The sequence below is a fragment of the Cygnus atratus genome, chromosome 1, assembly GCF_013377495.2.
Source record: "Cygnus atratus isolate AKBS03 ecotype Queensland, Australia chromosome 1, CAtr_DNAZoo_HiC_assembly, whole genome shotgun sequence".
NCBI lineage: Eukaryota > Metazoa > Chordata > Aves > Anseriformes > Anatidae > Cygnus > Cygnus atratus.
In genome coordinates this window covers 35,410,420-35,428,253 of record NC_066362.1, presented here as the reverse complement: position 1 = coordinate 35,428,253, position 17,834 = coordinate 35,410,420, and the positions used below count along the sequence as shown (strand labels likewise).

Below are 17,834 nucleotides of genomic sequence, written 5' to 3'. Positions count from 1 at the left end.
GTGAAGGACTGTATCCCAAGGGAGGGACACCGCACTGAAGCAAGGGAAGGGAGTGAGAAAGAAGGAGTGGCTGAGAAAGTGCTATGGACTGACCACAGCCCCATTCCCTGCACCGCTTGTGGCTGAGAAGGAGGTAGAAAAATCGGGAGAGAAGATGAGCTTGGGAAAAGGGAGGGGCTGGCCAGAGGTGCTTTTAGTTTTATTTCTCATTATTCCACTCTGTTATTAATTGTCAATAAATTAATCTTCCTCAAGTCAAGTCTGTTTTGCCCTTAACAGTAATTGGTGAGCGATCTCCCTGTCCTTATCCTGACCCATGAGCTTTTTTCATCATATTTTCTCCCCTTGTTTTGCTTAGAAGGGTGAGGGAGAGGGTGGTGTGTGGGCACTTTGCAGCCTGCCAAGGTTAACCCACTACAGTCCTTTACCCTCTGTAAATCTAACCCTGTTCTTGTGTTTCACTCTTCTACCTAGCCCTGTAGAGAAATAAAACTTTACAATTACATTCTTTCCCTTGTTTTTAGTTTCAAATTCAGAATTTAAGATTTTTTCCTTGTTGAAACATATTTTCCAAGGAAGAGTCAAAATACTTACTCTACAAATTGAAATGGGATTATGACACCTATGCTGCTAGTATTCTCTTTAAGAAACCATTTTAAATGTTAATTTACATTTATTAAAAACAAACAAACTCATTAGTATACCTAATGGCTTCAATCCATCTGGTATGGACATAAAAACATATCTTAAAATCTCCCTAGATGAATCCCAAATAAAGCCTGTTTGTGTTACCGTAAGTAAAACACATATATATAAAGACCAACAGAAACATAAAGACAGCCAGTAAGAACTACAAAATACAGGAATTTAAATATTTAAATTAACTTTTAAATTCAAGCTGTGATGCAATCAAAGTGCAAAAACAACTAACATAAAACAGAACACCTAAATACACTTCAGATTAAAAGAAATAGCTACTCTTTAAAAATGCATTGCCACAAGGTCTTCCTTATTACAAACTAAGTTCTAGGACAAGTGATAAAAGCAATTATTTACCTCCAGGAGATGACCCGTCAGAGGTCTCCAAAGGATCTCGATCCTGTGCATGTTAACTAGTCCTGTTTCCAGTAATTTAGCAACAGCAAAAAGCGACGGTTCCTTAGTAAAAGGGAATTTGAACACATGACTTTGAGGTAACTTAGATAATGTCAGAGCCTTTCACTATGTTCTAATTTGTAAATTAAGATGTAACTAAGTCTCCACTGAGTACTGCATTTCACAAGCTGTTGTGACAGCATTCACAGCCGAGGCAGTATGGCTGGGAAGTTTCTACAGCCTCTGCAGTACTTCATGAGAAGCCACAAGGGGGTAGCAACAGCCTATCATGAACAATACTTTTTTTCATATTTTTTAAAAATAGTTTTCTCCAAGTTTGAACAATAAACCAGAGCCATAATAATCCTATCAAAACTCCCATTTTTACATAGTCCCCTCTCCAACCAGTTTTATAACATATTTTACTAGCAAACCAGCCTTCTTTCCATCACAACTTTTAAAGTTAAAATTGTATATGAACAAATAATATAAAACATTTAAGACTCCCCTTATGCTCTATCTTCCATCTGCTTCATCAACGCCCTGCAGGAATATGGTACATTTCCCACTCATCAAATACACATGCAAATATTTACTATAAGCTCCAATAAATCAACAGATATATATTCAAAATTGACTGTTGCACTGGAATTATTCTGCTCCTCACCACTCACATTTCTGCTGATATTTTATTCTCATTTTCAACCAGTTTTTAAGCACACATAAGATCTTATTTTAATTCATTATCTTTTCTTTGCCTTGTTACTGTAATTGTCAAATATTATCAAGTATATTTTGTCATCATTATCTCTAGTGTAATAGATCAAGTGAAAACTTTCACAAATCCTCCTCTGAGATTAGATTATGACTAGAAGACATATTCAATTTTCTTCAATCACACAGTCTTTAAACTTTCTGAACTAAAGATCGTTTTCTGAGGCCGACAGAAATACTACCATTTTCCCAGGTAAATGAGAAAAACCTTTTTATTTAATACCTAAATTGTTATGCTTTACCTGAAATATATCATAAAAAATTTTGAAAATTAGCATCTCACAGAACATACTGTGCCAGTCAGAATACCTATCCTCTGAAATTACAAGGACTTTTTAAATTTTATCCATCCATGATCTGATAAATGGAAACACATGACATTATTCCTTACTGAACAAAAACCACAGCAATAACATGATGAGAATGTCCACAGGATTTAGTAATCATAGGAGCCATTATAAACAAGACATTCTTTGGTTCATAATTTATTTTTTATTCTGGAGTAAAAAATCCAATGTATTACTGTTTTAACATTACAAATAGTTAGCTTAAAAGACAAATGCAGAAGTCGTCTGCTTTTTTCACAAAAGCACATAAGAAGAAAATAGAGAACTCTTTTTATACCTTATTGTTTCCATAGGCCATATCCATGGCTTCCAGAGACAAGGAGCAAAGGGCATTTATTAAGTGATGTAAAGACACATCATCAAGGTACCTGAAAAATAACAGCTATCAAAACCCAACCAAGTTTGATACACACACATTATTTTAATTGTAAGATAAGATTTCTTACTGTGAGCTTTCAAAAAGCCTTGAAAGTATGTTGGATATAACTGGTAGATCAGTCATAACTGCTGTGGTCAGAACCTTGAAAAGAGATAATTATCTTATAGATTGCAACAGAAAATACCGCATAATCATTAACTATAAAATGTACAATCATGCTTACTGTGCTGGGTCCTTCCACAGCTCTTCCAGGTTTTAAGGCACCCCCAACACCAGGTTTCAGCCCCAGAATCCACACAAGATGCTGAAATACAAAAGGATGATTTTCAGCAGAAAAGCTGAGATGAAACAAACATTCTACTCAAGTTAGCTTACAGCCTTCCAACTAATCAGAATTCAAGGAAAGTACTACAGTACTTACTCAAGACAATTCAAAGTACACCATGAATAGAATCTTTTTTTTTTTTTTTTGGTTAGTCACATAAAATCTCAAAACTAAAGTACAAAGAAATGCAAGAAATTAGAAACCATAAATATTTTGTATCATACCTGAAGAGTAGCCAGGACAAGTTGCCATGATGTACCAAGAACAGCTCCATGGCAGTGAGCTAAGTTGAGTAATGTCCTCATACACTGAATATTTTTTGAAGTCAGCTGGAAAGAAAAAAAAAAAATCAAAACACGGTTTTTATTATTCTATAACAAGAGTGTTTCTAGGTGAGCTGGTTTTGGCTGGGATAGAGTTAACTTTCTTCATAGTGGCTCATACACGTTGTGTTTTGGTTTTGTGATGAAAACAGAGACATGCTGAGATGCAGAAAGGAGCAGGTAAGAAGGACAGATTGTTTACAAGTTGTACTTACCATTACTGTTCCCTGTGGCTGAAGAGCTAGGGGTTGCCCTACTGCTACAACTTGCTGATGAGACTCACTTGAGGGACTGATCATTTGAACATTCTGTCCCTGAATGGAATATGCTAGAGGAAAATGAAAAAAAAAATCCAAATTTTAAATCCAGTACTTAATGCAGTAACAACCGCCACCACTCCTGAGTGACAGCAAACATACTCCTAAAAATGTTTTCACAGTTTTAGTTTTAAGATAGCTTACACTTCATTGAAATACTTAATTGAAACCTTTAGTTATATTTAGATTATTATATTATTATCTTATGGGGTTAAAGGAACTAGTAGTAATTTCTCCCTCTCTTTTGCAATGTATTAATATGTTTTGTGTCAAGACTAAAATATTAGTGCTAAGATGCTAAGGTATGAGCCTCAGATTATGTCTCAACTCAGTCATCTGTGGTTATTATCTGTTAATGGTATGACTGTGTGATATCATTTTGCTAGTGTTCTCAGATTTAAGGTTTCACAAGTGCTACCTAGTGAAGTCTTCCCAATGCAGGACTACAGGCAACCCTTTTTATAATTCACTTGTTAAAAGAAGAGTAACCTAACTAAAATAGTATTAAGTTCACTGCTTCATCTCCCCAGAGATTAGTGTAGCTCAGTCACATGTACTGCTTCACAGACTTGTGATCTAATAATACACTTAGCTTGTGAGCTGGAGAAAAGGTTCCGCTCCTTGTTCTAATACTACGGTATTTTTGTTTCACATTAAGAGGTCTAATAGTAAACCCAACTGCCTATTCACCACGTAGTTGCAATTCGAGCTACACAGCAACTAATTTTCAAAATCAAAACAGTATATCCTCACTTGACATGCCCCATGATTTACAACATTATCTCAGGATATGGGAAGCACCAATTGAATCTCTCTGAAGCTCAACAGAGCTCAGAACTTAAGACCTTCTATTTACTTAGTAAGTACTCCCAATCACTATACAATTGTAGAAAAGACTGTAGCACACCACAAATGTAGGATCTTCTAGTCTGATACTAAGTATCCGAGTTTCTTGACAGGGACTTTTTTGGAATTTGAATGCCTTAATTACATATCCTAACAGATCTTTAGGATGACAGACAGATCTCCTTAGAATATGAACTTCTGATACATGCTAAGCATCCAGGGAAGTTTTAGGTTGACTAGAATGATACCTAGCAGATGTTGCAAGACTCAATAGTTCTGGAAAGGAGGCTGTCTAGATCTTGACTATAGATTTTGAGTAAATTTAGTACAGCCAAGTGCTTTACGCCAAGCAATAATATTGGTGTGCGTCTTTGCAATCATACCCTGATAAAAATAGGGGTTTAGATTTATGGACAATATATGGAAGAAAATTAAACACATTTAAATAATAAAGGAAAATCCATATACTTACATTTACTGGACAGAGCCACGGTTGTGCTGTTTAATACAGTAAGGGCATAGTGAGGTGGCAAGGAACCTTTGCAAATGGCAGTGATAAAGGCATCTCTTGATGTTACAAGACCCAGTCTTCCACAAAGCGCAGCCATGGTCAATTCTGCTTTTAGAATATTTTCAGTAGCAGCTTCATCAGTGCTGAAAAACAGTATACATCATTTAGTAAGAATTAACCCATGGCACAGAAGGCAGCTAACCAAAAGTGAATGAATGAGAACTCACACTTTGAAACTGAAAATGCTATAAATACTGAAGAGCAAGCATAACCAATCAACAGAATTCTCCAGATCTGTTTCCTATAAAATTGGTCCTTAGTTATGATTGACTTGGCAAAGGAAACTATAAGGAGATATTTAACACTAATTTAAGAAAATAGTGTTTGATAGCAAAAGACTCTCTGAAAGCAACAATGAAGTTACTAAAGTTATTACTTAATAAACAGCTCTTCCACTTGAAGAATTGTACATTAAAACAAGTACTGAGATATTTAGGCTTTTGTAAACATTAGTCACAACATGAGTAGAATCATTTCAACATGTTGAAACATTCAGAGTAATAAAGGAATAAAATTCATTTAAATAGTTTAAATGCAAGTCTTTGAAAATCTGATTAATTTTATATTGGAATATATTAAAGGTTTACTTTAGTATTTTGGGGACCTCCATGTAGTTTACTTGTAACAGCTCAGTCTAGCCATCACTAACCCACAGACACCTCTCTACTTATGCACTACAAACAGCTCTCTCAAACAACTGTCAACCAGTATAAAACCTCAGTTCAAAATACAGCTTGGAATTGAAAAATCAAGACAAATGGAAGACCAAATACCTTGCATCAAGTAGGAGGGATAATGCAGCAAGAAGGCCACACCAACAGGCATTGACCATTTCTTCCCAGACAGCTCTGTTAACTTGAATGAAATACATATACTTGTTTATAGTAGAAATGCACAATTGAAAGTTATTAAAGTCATATATTATCATGAACATTCAATGTTTGCTACCAGAACTTTTCAAGTTTGTGTGCACATGTATATATGTATGCACAAACACACATACATGTGTACACAAACACACACCATTACTACTTAAACAGTCACATTTGAAGTAATATTGCTGAAGTAAAAAATGTCTCCAGTGCAATACTTATTCTAAATCACATTTTAAAAACCCTATGAAGGTATATAGAACCATTTTTAATCTTTGTTTACAAAAACAAGCAGGCATAAGTGCAGGACATTGGATAAACAAGAAATACGCTACTGAAATTTTTCAGAGAAGGAAAAATCTCTCTCCACTCACATTTACATTTCCCCAGGTTCTTGGATTTTTTCTTCACTTCTCTAGTATAAAACCAATATAGCCTAACAGAGCTATAATCTGCCCATATGGATTCCCACACTTCTCCCTCCCTCCGCCAGGCCATGGCAAGCCCCCAGGCACAGCGCGAGCTGCCTGCAGCACCATGGAGAGCTCTGCACTGCTGAGGCCACAGACCCTGCTCCAGACAAACCCATTTCCTCTCCCTTCTGCAGAGCTGATACCTCAGTCCAAACTTCAGCTCTAGAATCTCAGCTTCCTTGTACACAAGCCAAAAGCACTGAAGACCCAAGTCTTTTTGTACGTACATATACAGGGTCCTCATATGCTATACAAATACAAGACGTAGTTGGTATTATTTCCACTTTTAAAGAAGGTAAATTCTACCCTAAATAAATACTTGCATGTTATTTAAAGTCTTTCCATTAAAACATTTGTCTTTTCATCTTGCTAGCAGAAATACAATTTTCTGTAATATGGCCGAAACTGCCACATTTCTTTCATTCAGGCTGTCCCTTAAGAGCTAAGGACACAGGAAGGCAGAATAGTTCTGGAGAACAGAATGTCTATTATCTCCCTCACATCCCACTTACATGGTATTAATGCTGTAGAACAGCATTAATACACCATGAGGAGAGTACGGCTAAGGTGCAACAGGACAGAAGCAGTATATCAGGTCAAGTTTTTTAAGATAACTGCTGCTCTATTACAAAACAAATGAACAAAACAAAAAAACCTTACTTCACTAGAAGTTTTTACATAAGATTTCAAAACAGTAAATTCAAACAACAAAGCATCAACTCTCTTACTCCTGCTTTACATAAAATTGTTGTGTGTTATATAATATTTGCATTTTCAAATACCTAGCTCTTTCTCTGATTGGTCAGATACAGACTGCAAGTCTTGCCGCTCTGAAGCTTGTGCTGGTAATGAAGTTGTCTCTGTTGTGGTTTGATTGACTGTTTCTGCCTCTCCCAACTCTCCTTCGATCATGGTAGTGATACCACGGACAAGATCCAGTAAACAGTGAAATGCCACCGACATGGCATAGCCTTCAGGAATTGTAGGTGGCTCTACTTTGTCCAGCATTTCCAAACTGAAAAATTGAAAGCATGACAAGCAATCATGTAATAGTACAACTGTGAGTAAGAACAGTGACAAAAACAAACATTCTCAACTCAAAAAAATCAACTACTTGACTATTAAGTCACTAATGAAAAGAGTAAATGAGTCATTAAATAAAATAGTAAATGAAAGGGAACAAATACTGAGTACAGTATTTAGACCTGTCAATAAATATTTTAAGAAATTAACAAACATAAGCAAGTATCACTGAATGAATTATTCAACTTTCATTATTGTTTTACTTATAAGGCTGTTCCAAAGAACAGAAGCACATAGGAATAACAGAGATGATAGGTCAGAAAGTCATGACAGTGTAAATATTGTTATAACAAATTGATAACAAGTCGGATGTTTCATGATCGTTATCTTTTCAGTCCATACAAATGGAAAAGCCTGCCATAGGAAGATAATATATGACCAAATATCCATCACTTATATGCACAGGTAGACAATGTAAGTTACTTGTACAAAGAGGGAACGCTTACATGATTCACTGCTGAATACCATGCAGTTAAACCATCATTATTCTGGAATTGCAGCCTCACTGCCACTTTTCTTCATATTTTACTTTAAAAGAACTGCTGGGTTAAAAATCCAACAGGAAACAGATTGTAGCTGCCACAGCAACAGTGTCTGCACAAGGCAAGGTGGTCTGTTACAGAAACTACCTGCTACCCCAACAACTACTATTTCACAGTTTACTTTACAAAACGTTGTCAGACTAGGCATTCCTAGTCTACATACTAGCTACAATATACCAGATACTTTTATACAGTAGTGCCACTACTCCTTTCTGCCCAAAAAGCTTTCTTTCTCCAAAAATGTAACACTTCAGTTATTACTTCAACTTTCTTGAAGATGGCTGCCATCTGAGGACATACGCAATATAGGTAAATCATATGTTCAACTTTTTTTTTTCTCCTATTATAGGGGGACAGGGCAAGCACAAAAAGGGATGGAAGAAACAATACTCATTCCATACAGGAACAGTAACGACAAAAATAAGGTAGTTAAGACACAAAAACAGAGTTAACAATTAAGAAAAATGAAAAGGTAGAAAAGCAGGAGGCTGCAGTAGGTGGACAAAGCATGAAATAGTTTTTATCTACTTTTGTTCAAAAAAATTCAGTTCCTGAGAACAGCCAAGCAACCTAAAAGAATATTCATGGTCACTGTTGGAATAAAAAGTCAACACATATTTGCTGTTAAAGTCTTGAAATCTGAGGATGAATTTGTCCTTCTAAATCTGAAAGGCAGATAAAGTACCTTAAAAAAGTAGAGATCCATGCTATTTGCTGACTTCACTGAGTATTAGTGTGCCAAAATTTCACTGGCTGTACAAATGATCTGGAAGAGGTTGTATAATAATTTGGAAGAGATGGACCCTCAGTGGTCATGAGTGATGTGAAAAGTTTTTCACTATTTTTCACTATTTCAAAAAGCATTGCGACCTAGTAACACAGCTCTGTAAATTTAGAAACATTCCCACTCTGCAAAATCTTCAGGAAAAAACTAGTAATTGGTCATTCTAAGAAGTATTCACAGCCTAACCTTCATCTATAGGTCAATACATTGCTTGGAATGACAACCTGGCCAATATCTACCAGAACATCCTGTTCAATAAAAAGTGTAAATACAGTAAAGCGGGTCTAAGAAAACTGTTTTTTCACTTCCACTGATGGCTTAATGTCCTTCGTGTTTGTCATTGCAGAGCCCACCAGAATACATTCTAAAATTGTTATATACTACAGCAAGGCCTAAACAGTATGGCAGAAAAAAAAAATCCAACAGATGCTAGAGCCATAGGGGATATTTGGATCAGAAAACAGAGCATTTGGACAAAACAGTTAAAAATCAGACCACCCCACTGCACAAGAAAGGCCATAATATACCTCAATGCCAGCTAAATGAACACCTCAATCATCACTAATAAAAAAAATCCTTAGACAAATTATAAACAATAGTACTTGTTACAGACAAAAAGATAATGGTACTTACTAGGTAGCTTTAGCACTGCCTTGCACTGTTACATTCAGGATAGGTATCCAAGTTCCTCTGTACTCGAAGGCAGGTAATACAGTTGCACCGCCCCCCATTCCAAGCACTCCAGGGTTTGTCTGTGCTGATCCAGTGCTCCCAGATGCATTGCTTCCTGTTCAGGAAACCAAAGTATTAAAATTAACCATTCCCAGAGGCTAATTTTAGTAATCAGCAAACATCCTTTTTCTGTACTTATTTTTTTTAAGTTGAGACATGTAGATTTATCTGAGATGCCCCTGCTCAATACATCACCACCACCAAAACAAAAAACTATTTTTGAGCTCCCCCTGCTGTCTACAACATGGTATTATGTGCAAAAGAATCAGTTTAAAAGGCGTAGTTGATACTAACTGCCCTACTTTCAGTCAGAATAAAATGTTTTGTGAAAGGCATAGCAACAGCAGCATTCATAACACACTGAATAAAGTGAACTTAAATAGACTCAATGAAATAATATATGTTTTATTGAAGATTCACACATATTTAAATAAAATTTAAGGACTACTTGAATAGTTGCATTTAGAAGTAGCAGGAAAGTAAGGCTAATCATTCCAAGACTGAAGATTACTGCAAACTTTAAAGATTTCAGAGATGAAAAGCCACACGAAGAAACTCAAAGAGAACTCCAGTGTTTGAATTTGTGCCATCCCAAGGTACAAATTAACATCATCAGGGAAGAGCCAACAACATGCCAAACAACAGCTAGGATGGAATAAATTTTGGTTCCAATGCAAAAAGCCAAAAATACAAAACAAACAAACACAGATGAAAAGACAAGGAAGTCTGTATATATATACATTTCCTGTACATCGAAAGAAGTCTGTACATACTAGGAGTAGGTACCACAAGTGCAGATTCCCAAAAAGGTGACTCACAGCACCTAACTTCAGAATAACAACTGCCATTTTGGTGTGCTCTCTTTTAATTATGTAGAGAGGCTAAACTGCTAAATCCAGACAATATGAATACATGCAAAAACATATGAGAATACACTTCAATACAGTAAAGCTTAACAAGTTAAAAAACAATACCATATTGCTAAACTGGTCAACCAAGCACTGCCACTGACATGAACACAATTGCACTGGTGCAGTTTTCTGCGATCTCACCAAGCAGTCACACTTACAACCTTTTTTTTTTTTTTAAATCAACTTAACTCCTTACAGTGGTAAAAAGGCTTACACCAATATAATAGTGACACAAAACTTAGGCAGATGCAGTTTTCACCTTCTCCCGTGAAATGGCTACCCACTGCAAAACTGAAGCTCTGAAGTCAACCACAAGTGAATGAAACAGCCTGCTGCTACAGGACTACCATTGCAGCCAGAAGATTCAGTTCAAAAATTAAGCATTGATTTGTTCTTTGTTAGAGATGGCCACAGAAGGAGAAGAGGCACAGAGAAATGCATAAGAAAGAGACATGAAAAATGCTCAGACGAGGAATTGAAAAGGTGAAGGACAAACAAACTGGAACGATAATCCAGAAAAATAGTGACAGCACTAAGGGTATGTCCCTTAGGCAATGCTGTTTCATGTGAAGAAAAAAATGTAAGTTTTGAGGAGAATGAAGGATTTGGTGAATGGCTTCTTGTGTGTGTGCTGTGTGTTATATGATGAAAATATGCAGTTTTATGCTTTTCTAATGTACTTAAGTGCATTAAACTAACATAGAAATAATAGAATTCTTCTATCAGCTTCTATACAGATAACTATCAAACAACAACTGACATAAATTTCTTCACGGAAGCAATATTAACACCAACTTGTAATTCAAACTTCATGAGGGAATCCTGGGATGTATGAGTCTAAACACAGACTTTTTAATGTTTGCTAATTTAATAGTAGACATGAGAGATAATAAACATAATTAAAATATAATTATCTCTTTTAAGAAGGCATGTCAAAAGACAGCCTTAGAAATTCTTATGTTTTTTGTTGCTGAGGTTTCTGCTTCCAGAACCCTGGGAAGAAGCAGAAAGCCCTAATTCAGATGTGACTACCTGCAAAGGGATTAACAGGAAAACGATTCTTCCTTATACCAAATATAAATATACTATGTGAAACACCACAACCCTGGCTGCAAGAAAAGATAGTTAAGTTTAGTTTCAGTAAGCGACTGTTTTCAGCTTACAGAAAAAGATTATCCATAAAGCATAGATCCGTCTGTTTACCCTTTGGCTTCCTCCGTCCAGTTTTGTCCCTAAAAATCTAGAAGAATTTTTGCTATCAAAAAAAATATCCTCAAAAGAGGAAGGGAACTGTCTAACTAACTTCAGTTGCATGCAACCCTCAATGACATCCACCCCAAATCAGACAGAATTCAGTCAAGTTTATAGTAGTCAGAAATTAGAAATACATCCCTCATAATTTCCCTCAGAAAAGCTGCAAACCAAGGAGCTTGTAGAAAGAGATACAGATCGGTAGGACTGCTACTCTGCTGGCTGTGAGCAGTCCTCTCCATGACACAGGTACATATGTAAAATCATTTAGCGTAACAGACCTGAAAACTAGCTTGTCTTGAACTATCACCTAAATGAATGCTAAAGTAGAGAATTGTATCAAACCAAAAAAAACCTAATTTGATCATTAAAAAAGAAAAAAAAATTTTTTAATAAGAGTAAGGACAAGGCTTTACCAGTTTGGTTTGGTGTCACTGATGCATTCCCTGTGCTTGGTACAAGAAATAGTGACTGGATGAAGGACCCCAGAGCATTCACAATATCACGGAAAACTTTCGTGGAATGTTGCTTCATATCATAGGATTGACAAAAGGACCTGAAAAGTATTTTAGGAAATATAATAAGCATTTGACAATTTGGAGACTAAAAGCACATTTTAACTACAAATATTTAGGTGAATAAACTTCAGTTTTGAGTAAATGTTTCTTTGATGCTGGTGAGACAGAGAGGGTTTAGAATACACTGTATTAGAATAACTGTAATTCAGTCCTTCCTGGATAATAAGTATTGCCTACTGATTTATACAAAATTATCTTGAAGAGTTTATTGCATGTAAATTTCAAGATTCAAGATATTTACGACATTTTAGGAACCATTTTCCACCAGAGAAAAATAAAAAGATTTCTTAAAATGTAAGTAAAAGTGAAATTTGATGTACGTTATACCTTAATAGCTGAGGCTGCACACAAAGCCTGTGAATAGATTCTACCGCAACAGCTCTTAGCCACTGTGGTTTGTCTGCATCCAGAAACTTAACCAGCAATGACAGAAAGATCTCACATTCTGTTACCTAAAAAGATATCATTTATAGCCATTAGATTAAAAGAAAAAGCCTTCTGCAGCATATTTTCTCCAAAAATCTTCTGTTTCATCTTAGGAGTCCTATCTTTGTGCAAATTTTGCACAGGATCTAAAAAATACCTTCACTAAGTATTTACTCAAAATTATGCAAAAAACATACCTAATAATCTGTTTTGCCAAGCTAATACATATCTAATAGTATTGAAAGAGTTAAATTCTTTAAAGATATTTCAACAAAATTCATAAATGTGCTACAGTAAACAAATGAAAATGAACAAGGAAAGCTTTTTTTTTTTTAAAGCAAATACCTAAAACTTGGGAGGTACAGAACAGCTGAACATGTGTTTTTAATGAACATTCTGTCAACAGCTTTAGCAACAGGAGTCAGAAGCCTCTTAGCAATTATTGTCAAAATGCAGTAATCAATGCTATCTAAAGACAGACAAACAATATAAGAAGATTAAAAAGGCTCCCAAAATCTTAACTGAAAGAAAGTGAAGTGTAGAAAAGACAACAGTTAATCTACTCAGAGAATTTGTATAAGCCCACATTTACTAAAATAATCCGTGTAGAATACATGTAAACACAAACACACATAAGAGGAAGACAATATTTAGACTTTTCTTCTAACCTAACTGACCCTCAGTGTAGGTCAACAGTTCCCAGCAGGTAATTAATGCTATTATTAACCACAGTACTAGCATATATCTAGAAAAACAGAATTGCATAAAGAAAATTTGAACATAATCTTACCAGCAAACTGTAAAACTGCTTAATCAAAACAGAAACTACTCTCAGCAAGCGCATACAGATGGGGAAATATGGTTTTTCCACTGGTGCTGGGGAAGATGATGTGCTAGAACCTTGTCTGAATTTGATATTTGGGGAGAAGAGCTTTATAACAAGAGGGCATACCCTTTCTTTAAGAAGAAAACTGAACTCTTGATGCTGAAAGAAAAAAAAAAAACAAATTATAAACAGATACACTTCAGTTGACTTCAGTAGCTCTGATTATGCATCTTATTTACATTTACTGTTAAGATCACGTACTCTGAAGTCATGTAAATCTTGGTATAAATTAAAAGCTCATGAAATCAAAAGGAAGAAAGGCAGACACCATTTTAAAGCTACCAAAAAACATGATGAAATCACACGGTCAAGTTCATATGTACATTCCTCTTCTTGTATTTTGCAAATTAAAATAACCTGCTAAAACATCATTTATTACATATTAAACTTCTTAATTTATCTAGTGTCTGCTAAAATGTGTTACTGTAATATTATGGTGTCTTTATATATTGTAGATGCACACAAATAGTTGTGATTGCTACGGCTTTGCAAGTGTTGCAAAGCTACAGTTTTCATTGAGATACTACAAATTAAATTACAGAGCTTTATCATCATCAGTGTCACAAATGATGCAAGATAAGAAAATACAACTCTGGAGGGGATGCAACTGGCAAAATAAAAAGTACAATATAGTATTACATGTTCCACAAAATGTGCAAAATATGAATGATAGAAAAAAGTGGACAAAAAGCATGCAATACTTCTCTATCAAATATAAAGAAAAATCAAACATGTAAAAGCTACAGGTCCTTTTGAAGGTAGTATTCCTACTAAATTAAAGAGAAGTTAATGATGTGTAAAGATTACTACACATGTGAAGAAAAGACTTCCTAACTTTCTCTACAAGAACTACTCACTTGTAAAAACACTTGTGGAAAGTCATTGAGGACTGACTCAAGAAGTTCAAGGCCAAACGTTCGGGTCATTTCCGTCATACCCACGAGCCAGTAAGGAGCATCAGCATTAACTAACTGACAAAGATCCTTAAAAACAAATACAATAACATTTACATTCTCTGCACAGTCCTTTACTGTGATCATTTTTTTTTTTTGAGTCTACAAAAAAATCTATCCTCCAACTCCTTTGTAAGTAGTAATTTTCACACTTCAACATAATTTTTCCTCAAATATTTTACTTAAATTATAATGCAAAAAAAAAATTTGTTAATTTACTGGTATCCTTGTAGGAATTGTGTTTATTCTTGCCCTCAAAGATACCTCAAAATCAATGAATTTGCTAAGTCAAGAAGATTTTTATTGATATGATGAATATAAATTACTACTTTTCATTATATATTTTACATTAACATACAGTACCAACACAAGAACTAAGACTGTGGTAGCAGTGTTTGGCGAAGGCAAATGAGAATCTCAAAGTTAATGCCAACATGCATGCTTAGCTTTTCCAGTCATCCCTCTCAGGTACAGCGTATCATTGTCAATTACAATAAACACATGTAAGAAGGCCTGAAGCTCTGATTAAGGACCAATATGCCAACAGCAGATTTCTGAAATTTCTTACAGAGACACAGAATCACCCAATCATAACTGCAGATGTGTAAGTATATGCTGCCCAACTACCTGAAAAAGCATATATGCATCTTTAGCACATGGCTTCAGTGTACTGACAGATCTTCTGTTACTATTTCCTTGAACCGCAGCTGGCTGTTCGATCGTGTCTGTGTAAAAACAGAAGTCAGTTTTGTTAACAATGGAACTGTTCAAAATCAAGTACATATTAAGTGCTCTTACTAACAAACAGATTCTAAAAGAATGGCCAGACAATTCTTCAACAACTTACCATTTCTGCAGAAATAAGGATTAGATTGAATACCAAAGATCATGAATAACAAGCAATTCTTTACGATGAACATTCTCTTTAGAACCGCTACTGTCGCTCATTTCATACTAAGTAATCTAAAGTACCCTCACTTTGTACCATAGAACAGTTTAGGTTGGAAGGGACCTTAAAGACCATCTAATTCCAACCCCCTGCCATGGGCTGGGACACCTCCCACTACACCGGGTTGCTCAAAGCTCCATCCAATCCGGCCTTGAACACTCCCAGGGACAGGGCATCTATAGCTTCTCTGGGAAACCTGTTCCAGTGCCTCATCACCCTCATAGTAAAGAGCTTCCTCCTAATATCTAATATGAATCTACTTTTTTTTTTTTTTAGTTTAAAACCATTACTCCTTGTCCTATTGCTACACTCCCTGACAAAGAGTCCCGCCCCAGCTTTCCTGTAGGCCCCCTTTAGGTACTGGAAGGCGACTGTAAGGTCTCCCCAGAGCCTTCTCTTCTCCAGGTTGAGCAACTCCAACTCCCTCAGCCTGTCACCATAGAGAGGTGCTTCACCCCTTTAATCATCTTCGTGGCCCTCCTCTGAACTCATTCTAATATGTCCATGTCCTATTTGTGCTGAAGGCCCCAGAGCTGAACACAGCACTCCAGGTGGGGTCTCACAAGAGCAGAGCAGAGGGGGAGAATCACTTCCCTCACCCTGCTGGCCATGCTGCTTTTGAGGCAGCCCAGGACACAGTTGGCTTTCTGGGTTGCAAGCACACATTGCCAGCTCATGCTGAGCTTCTCATCAAACAGCACCCCCAGGTTCTTCTCCTCAGGGTTGCTCTCAATCTATTTTCTACCCAGTCTATATTCGTGCTTGGGATTGTCCCGGCCCTGATGTAGGGCCCTGCACTTGGCCTTGTTGAACCTCATGAGGTTCCTCATGAGGACCTGCCCAGGTCCCTCTGGATGGCATCCCTTCCCTCCAGAGTGTCAACTGCACCACACAGCTTGGTGGCATCGGCAAACTTGCTGAGGGTACACATGATCCCACTGTCCATGTCACCAACAAAGACGTTAATCTGCACTGGTCCCGATACTGTCCTCTGAGAAATACCACTCGTTACTGAACTCCAGCTGGACATTGAGCCATTGACTACAACAATTTGAGTGTGACCACCCAGCCAATTCCTTACACACCGTGTGGTCCATCCATCACATCCATGTCTCTCTAAATTTAGAGACAAGGATATCATGGGGAAAAGTATCAAATGCTTTGTGTAAGACCAAGTAGATGATGTCAGTTGCTCTTCCCTCACCACAAATTCCTTCACAATACTAACCTGAAGATCATCTCTCACAGTTTGAAAAAAAATAGATTTTATATATTTTTCATATGTGTATGTATACACATACATCTATATATGTATACATAGTGTACTGACTTTGACTGACACAATGGCCAACGATTTCATCACCTTTAAATACAAATAAATGTATTTAAGACCTTAAAAATGAATAATGTCTGTGATTGTTTTTATAAAGTTTATAGATTTTTTTTTTTACTACTTCTTTATCTGAAAAAGATGAACATTTAATGTATGTGCAAACAACAGGTTAATAAAAGCAAGCAGAGTAAGAAGTATGCCCACCTTTGTATCGTTCATCTTCAGCAACCACTCTCTCAAATACAACAGTAACCACCTGTCGCACTGTAGCTGCTGCAGTGTTATTTGTGATATTATCTTTTGTGAAGTGCAATCGAAAACAAAGTACAATTGCCTGGGAAAAAAAAAAAAAAAAAGACACACACCTTACAACACTGTATCTTTATCTTTTAGCTAGGAGTCAAGATAGCTGATTGGGGAATATTTTCCACTATAGCTTGTCAAAAGGTTGCCTAAAAAAAAAAATTCTTTAATAACTTTAAATCTGAAGAATCAGAATATGTTTATGGATTATCCTAGCCAAAAATCTCTTTAGTAATCCTTCCTAAAAGTAAACTAGAAATGGTATTAAAGACATTACAATGCACCAATAAAACAGTAACCACCATACAGAAAATCCACCGTAATCACTACATAAAACAACTTGTATGAATACTAACGCCAAAAAAAGACACTGGAATTATAAAGTTAATTGTAGAAAGGTCAGGCAACTCCAAAGTTAAAATGGACATAATCTTACACCATTCTTCTATATTAAATCACAATAGTTTAACAACCATGTTGGTTGTGCTGCTATTATTCTTCACTAAAGTGTATATTTTAATGTGTCATTGTGCTGGCAGTGACCTGAATAGTGTTTCCCATTGGATTTAGTATTACCTCTAACACGTAATAATTATTTATTTTATAATTAATTTTGAAATTCAATATCTGTATGTGTGGTGAAACCTGTATTTCTTGTTCTTTTGTCCTTATTTCATGTTCTTGCACAAACCTGAGCCACGCCCAGCCACGGTGCTGTATGCTCTGAGCCACATAATATGCACAACTTTCCTTTCTTGCGGACTCTGGCATCCCCCCCCCA

At 36.1% G+C, this 17,834-nt stretch overlaps 1 protein-coding gene across 3 annotated transcripts in view; it reads right to left on the bottom strand.

Moving 5' to 3' along the window:
* MON2 (MON2 homolog, regulator of endosome-to-Golgi trafficking) overlaps positions 1-17,834 on the bottom strand; it is a 111,331-nt gene that overhangs the window by 71,271 nt on the left and 22,226 nt on the right. For 2 of the 3 annotated variants that reach the window (XM_050708237.1, XM_035544249.2), the window contains exons 5-20: positions 16,955-17,084; positions 15,096-15,193; positions 14,373-14,498; positions 13,420-13,614; positions 12,531-12,655; positions 12,042-12,181; positions 9,365-9,518; positions 7,105-7,337; positions 5,751-5,832; positions 4,879-5,060; positions 3,459-3,571; positions 3,145-3,249; positions 2,819-2,899; positions 2,663-2,736; positions 2,494-2,584; positions 1,057-1,158 (exon numbers count right to left, since the gene is read on the bottom strand). In XM_050708237.1, the coding sequence (XP_050564194.1) occupies positions 1,057-1,158; positions 2,494-2,584; positions 2,663-2,736; positions 2,819-2,899; positions 3,145-3,249; positions 3,459-3,571; positions 4,879-5,060; positions 5,751-5,832; positions 7,105-7,337; positions 9,365-9,518; positions 12,042-12,181; positions 12,531-12,655; positions 13,420-13,614; positions 14,373-14,498; positions 15,096-15,193; positions 16,955-17,084 (2,031 nt within the window). The remainder of the gene's footprint in view (positions 1-1,056; positions 1,159-2,493; positions 2,585-2,662; positions 2,737-2,818; positions 2,900-3,144; positions 3,250-3,458; positions 3,572-4,878; positions 5,061-5,750; positions 5,833-7,104; positions 7,338-9,364; positions 9,519-12,041; positions 12,182-12,530; positions 12,656-13,419; positions 13,615-14,372; positions 14,499-15,095; positions 15,194-16,954; positions 17,085-17,834) is intronic. The other variant, XM_050708238.1, reaches the window with a different exon arrangement.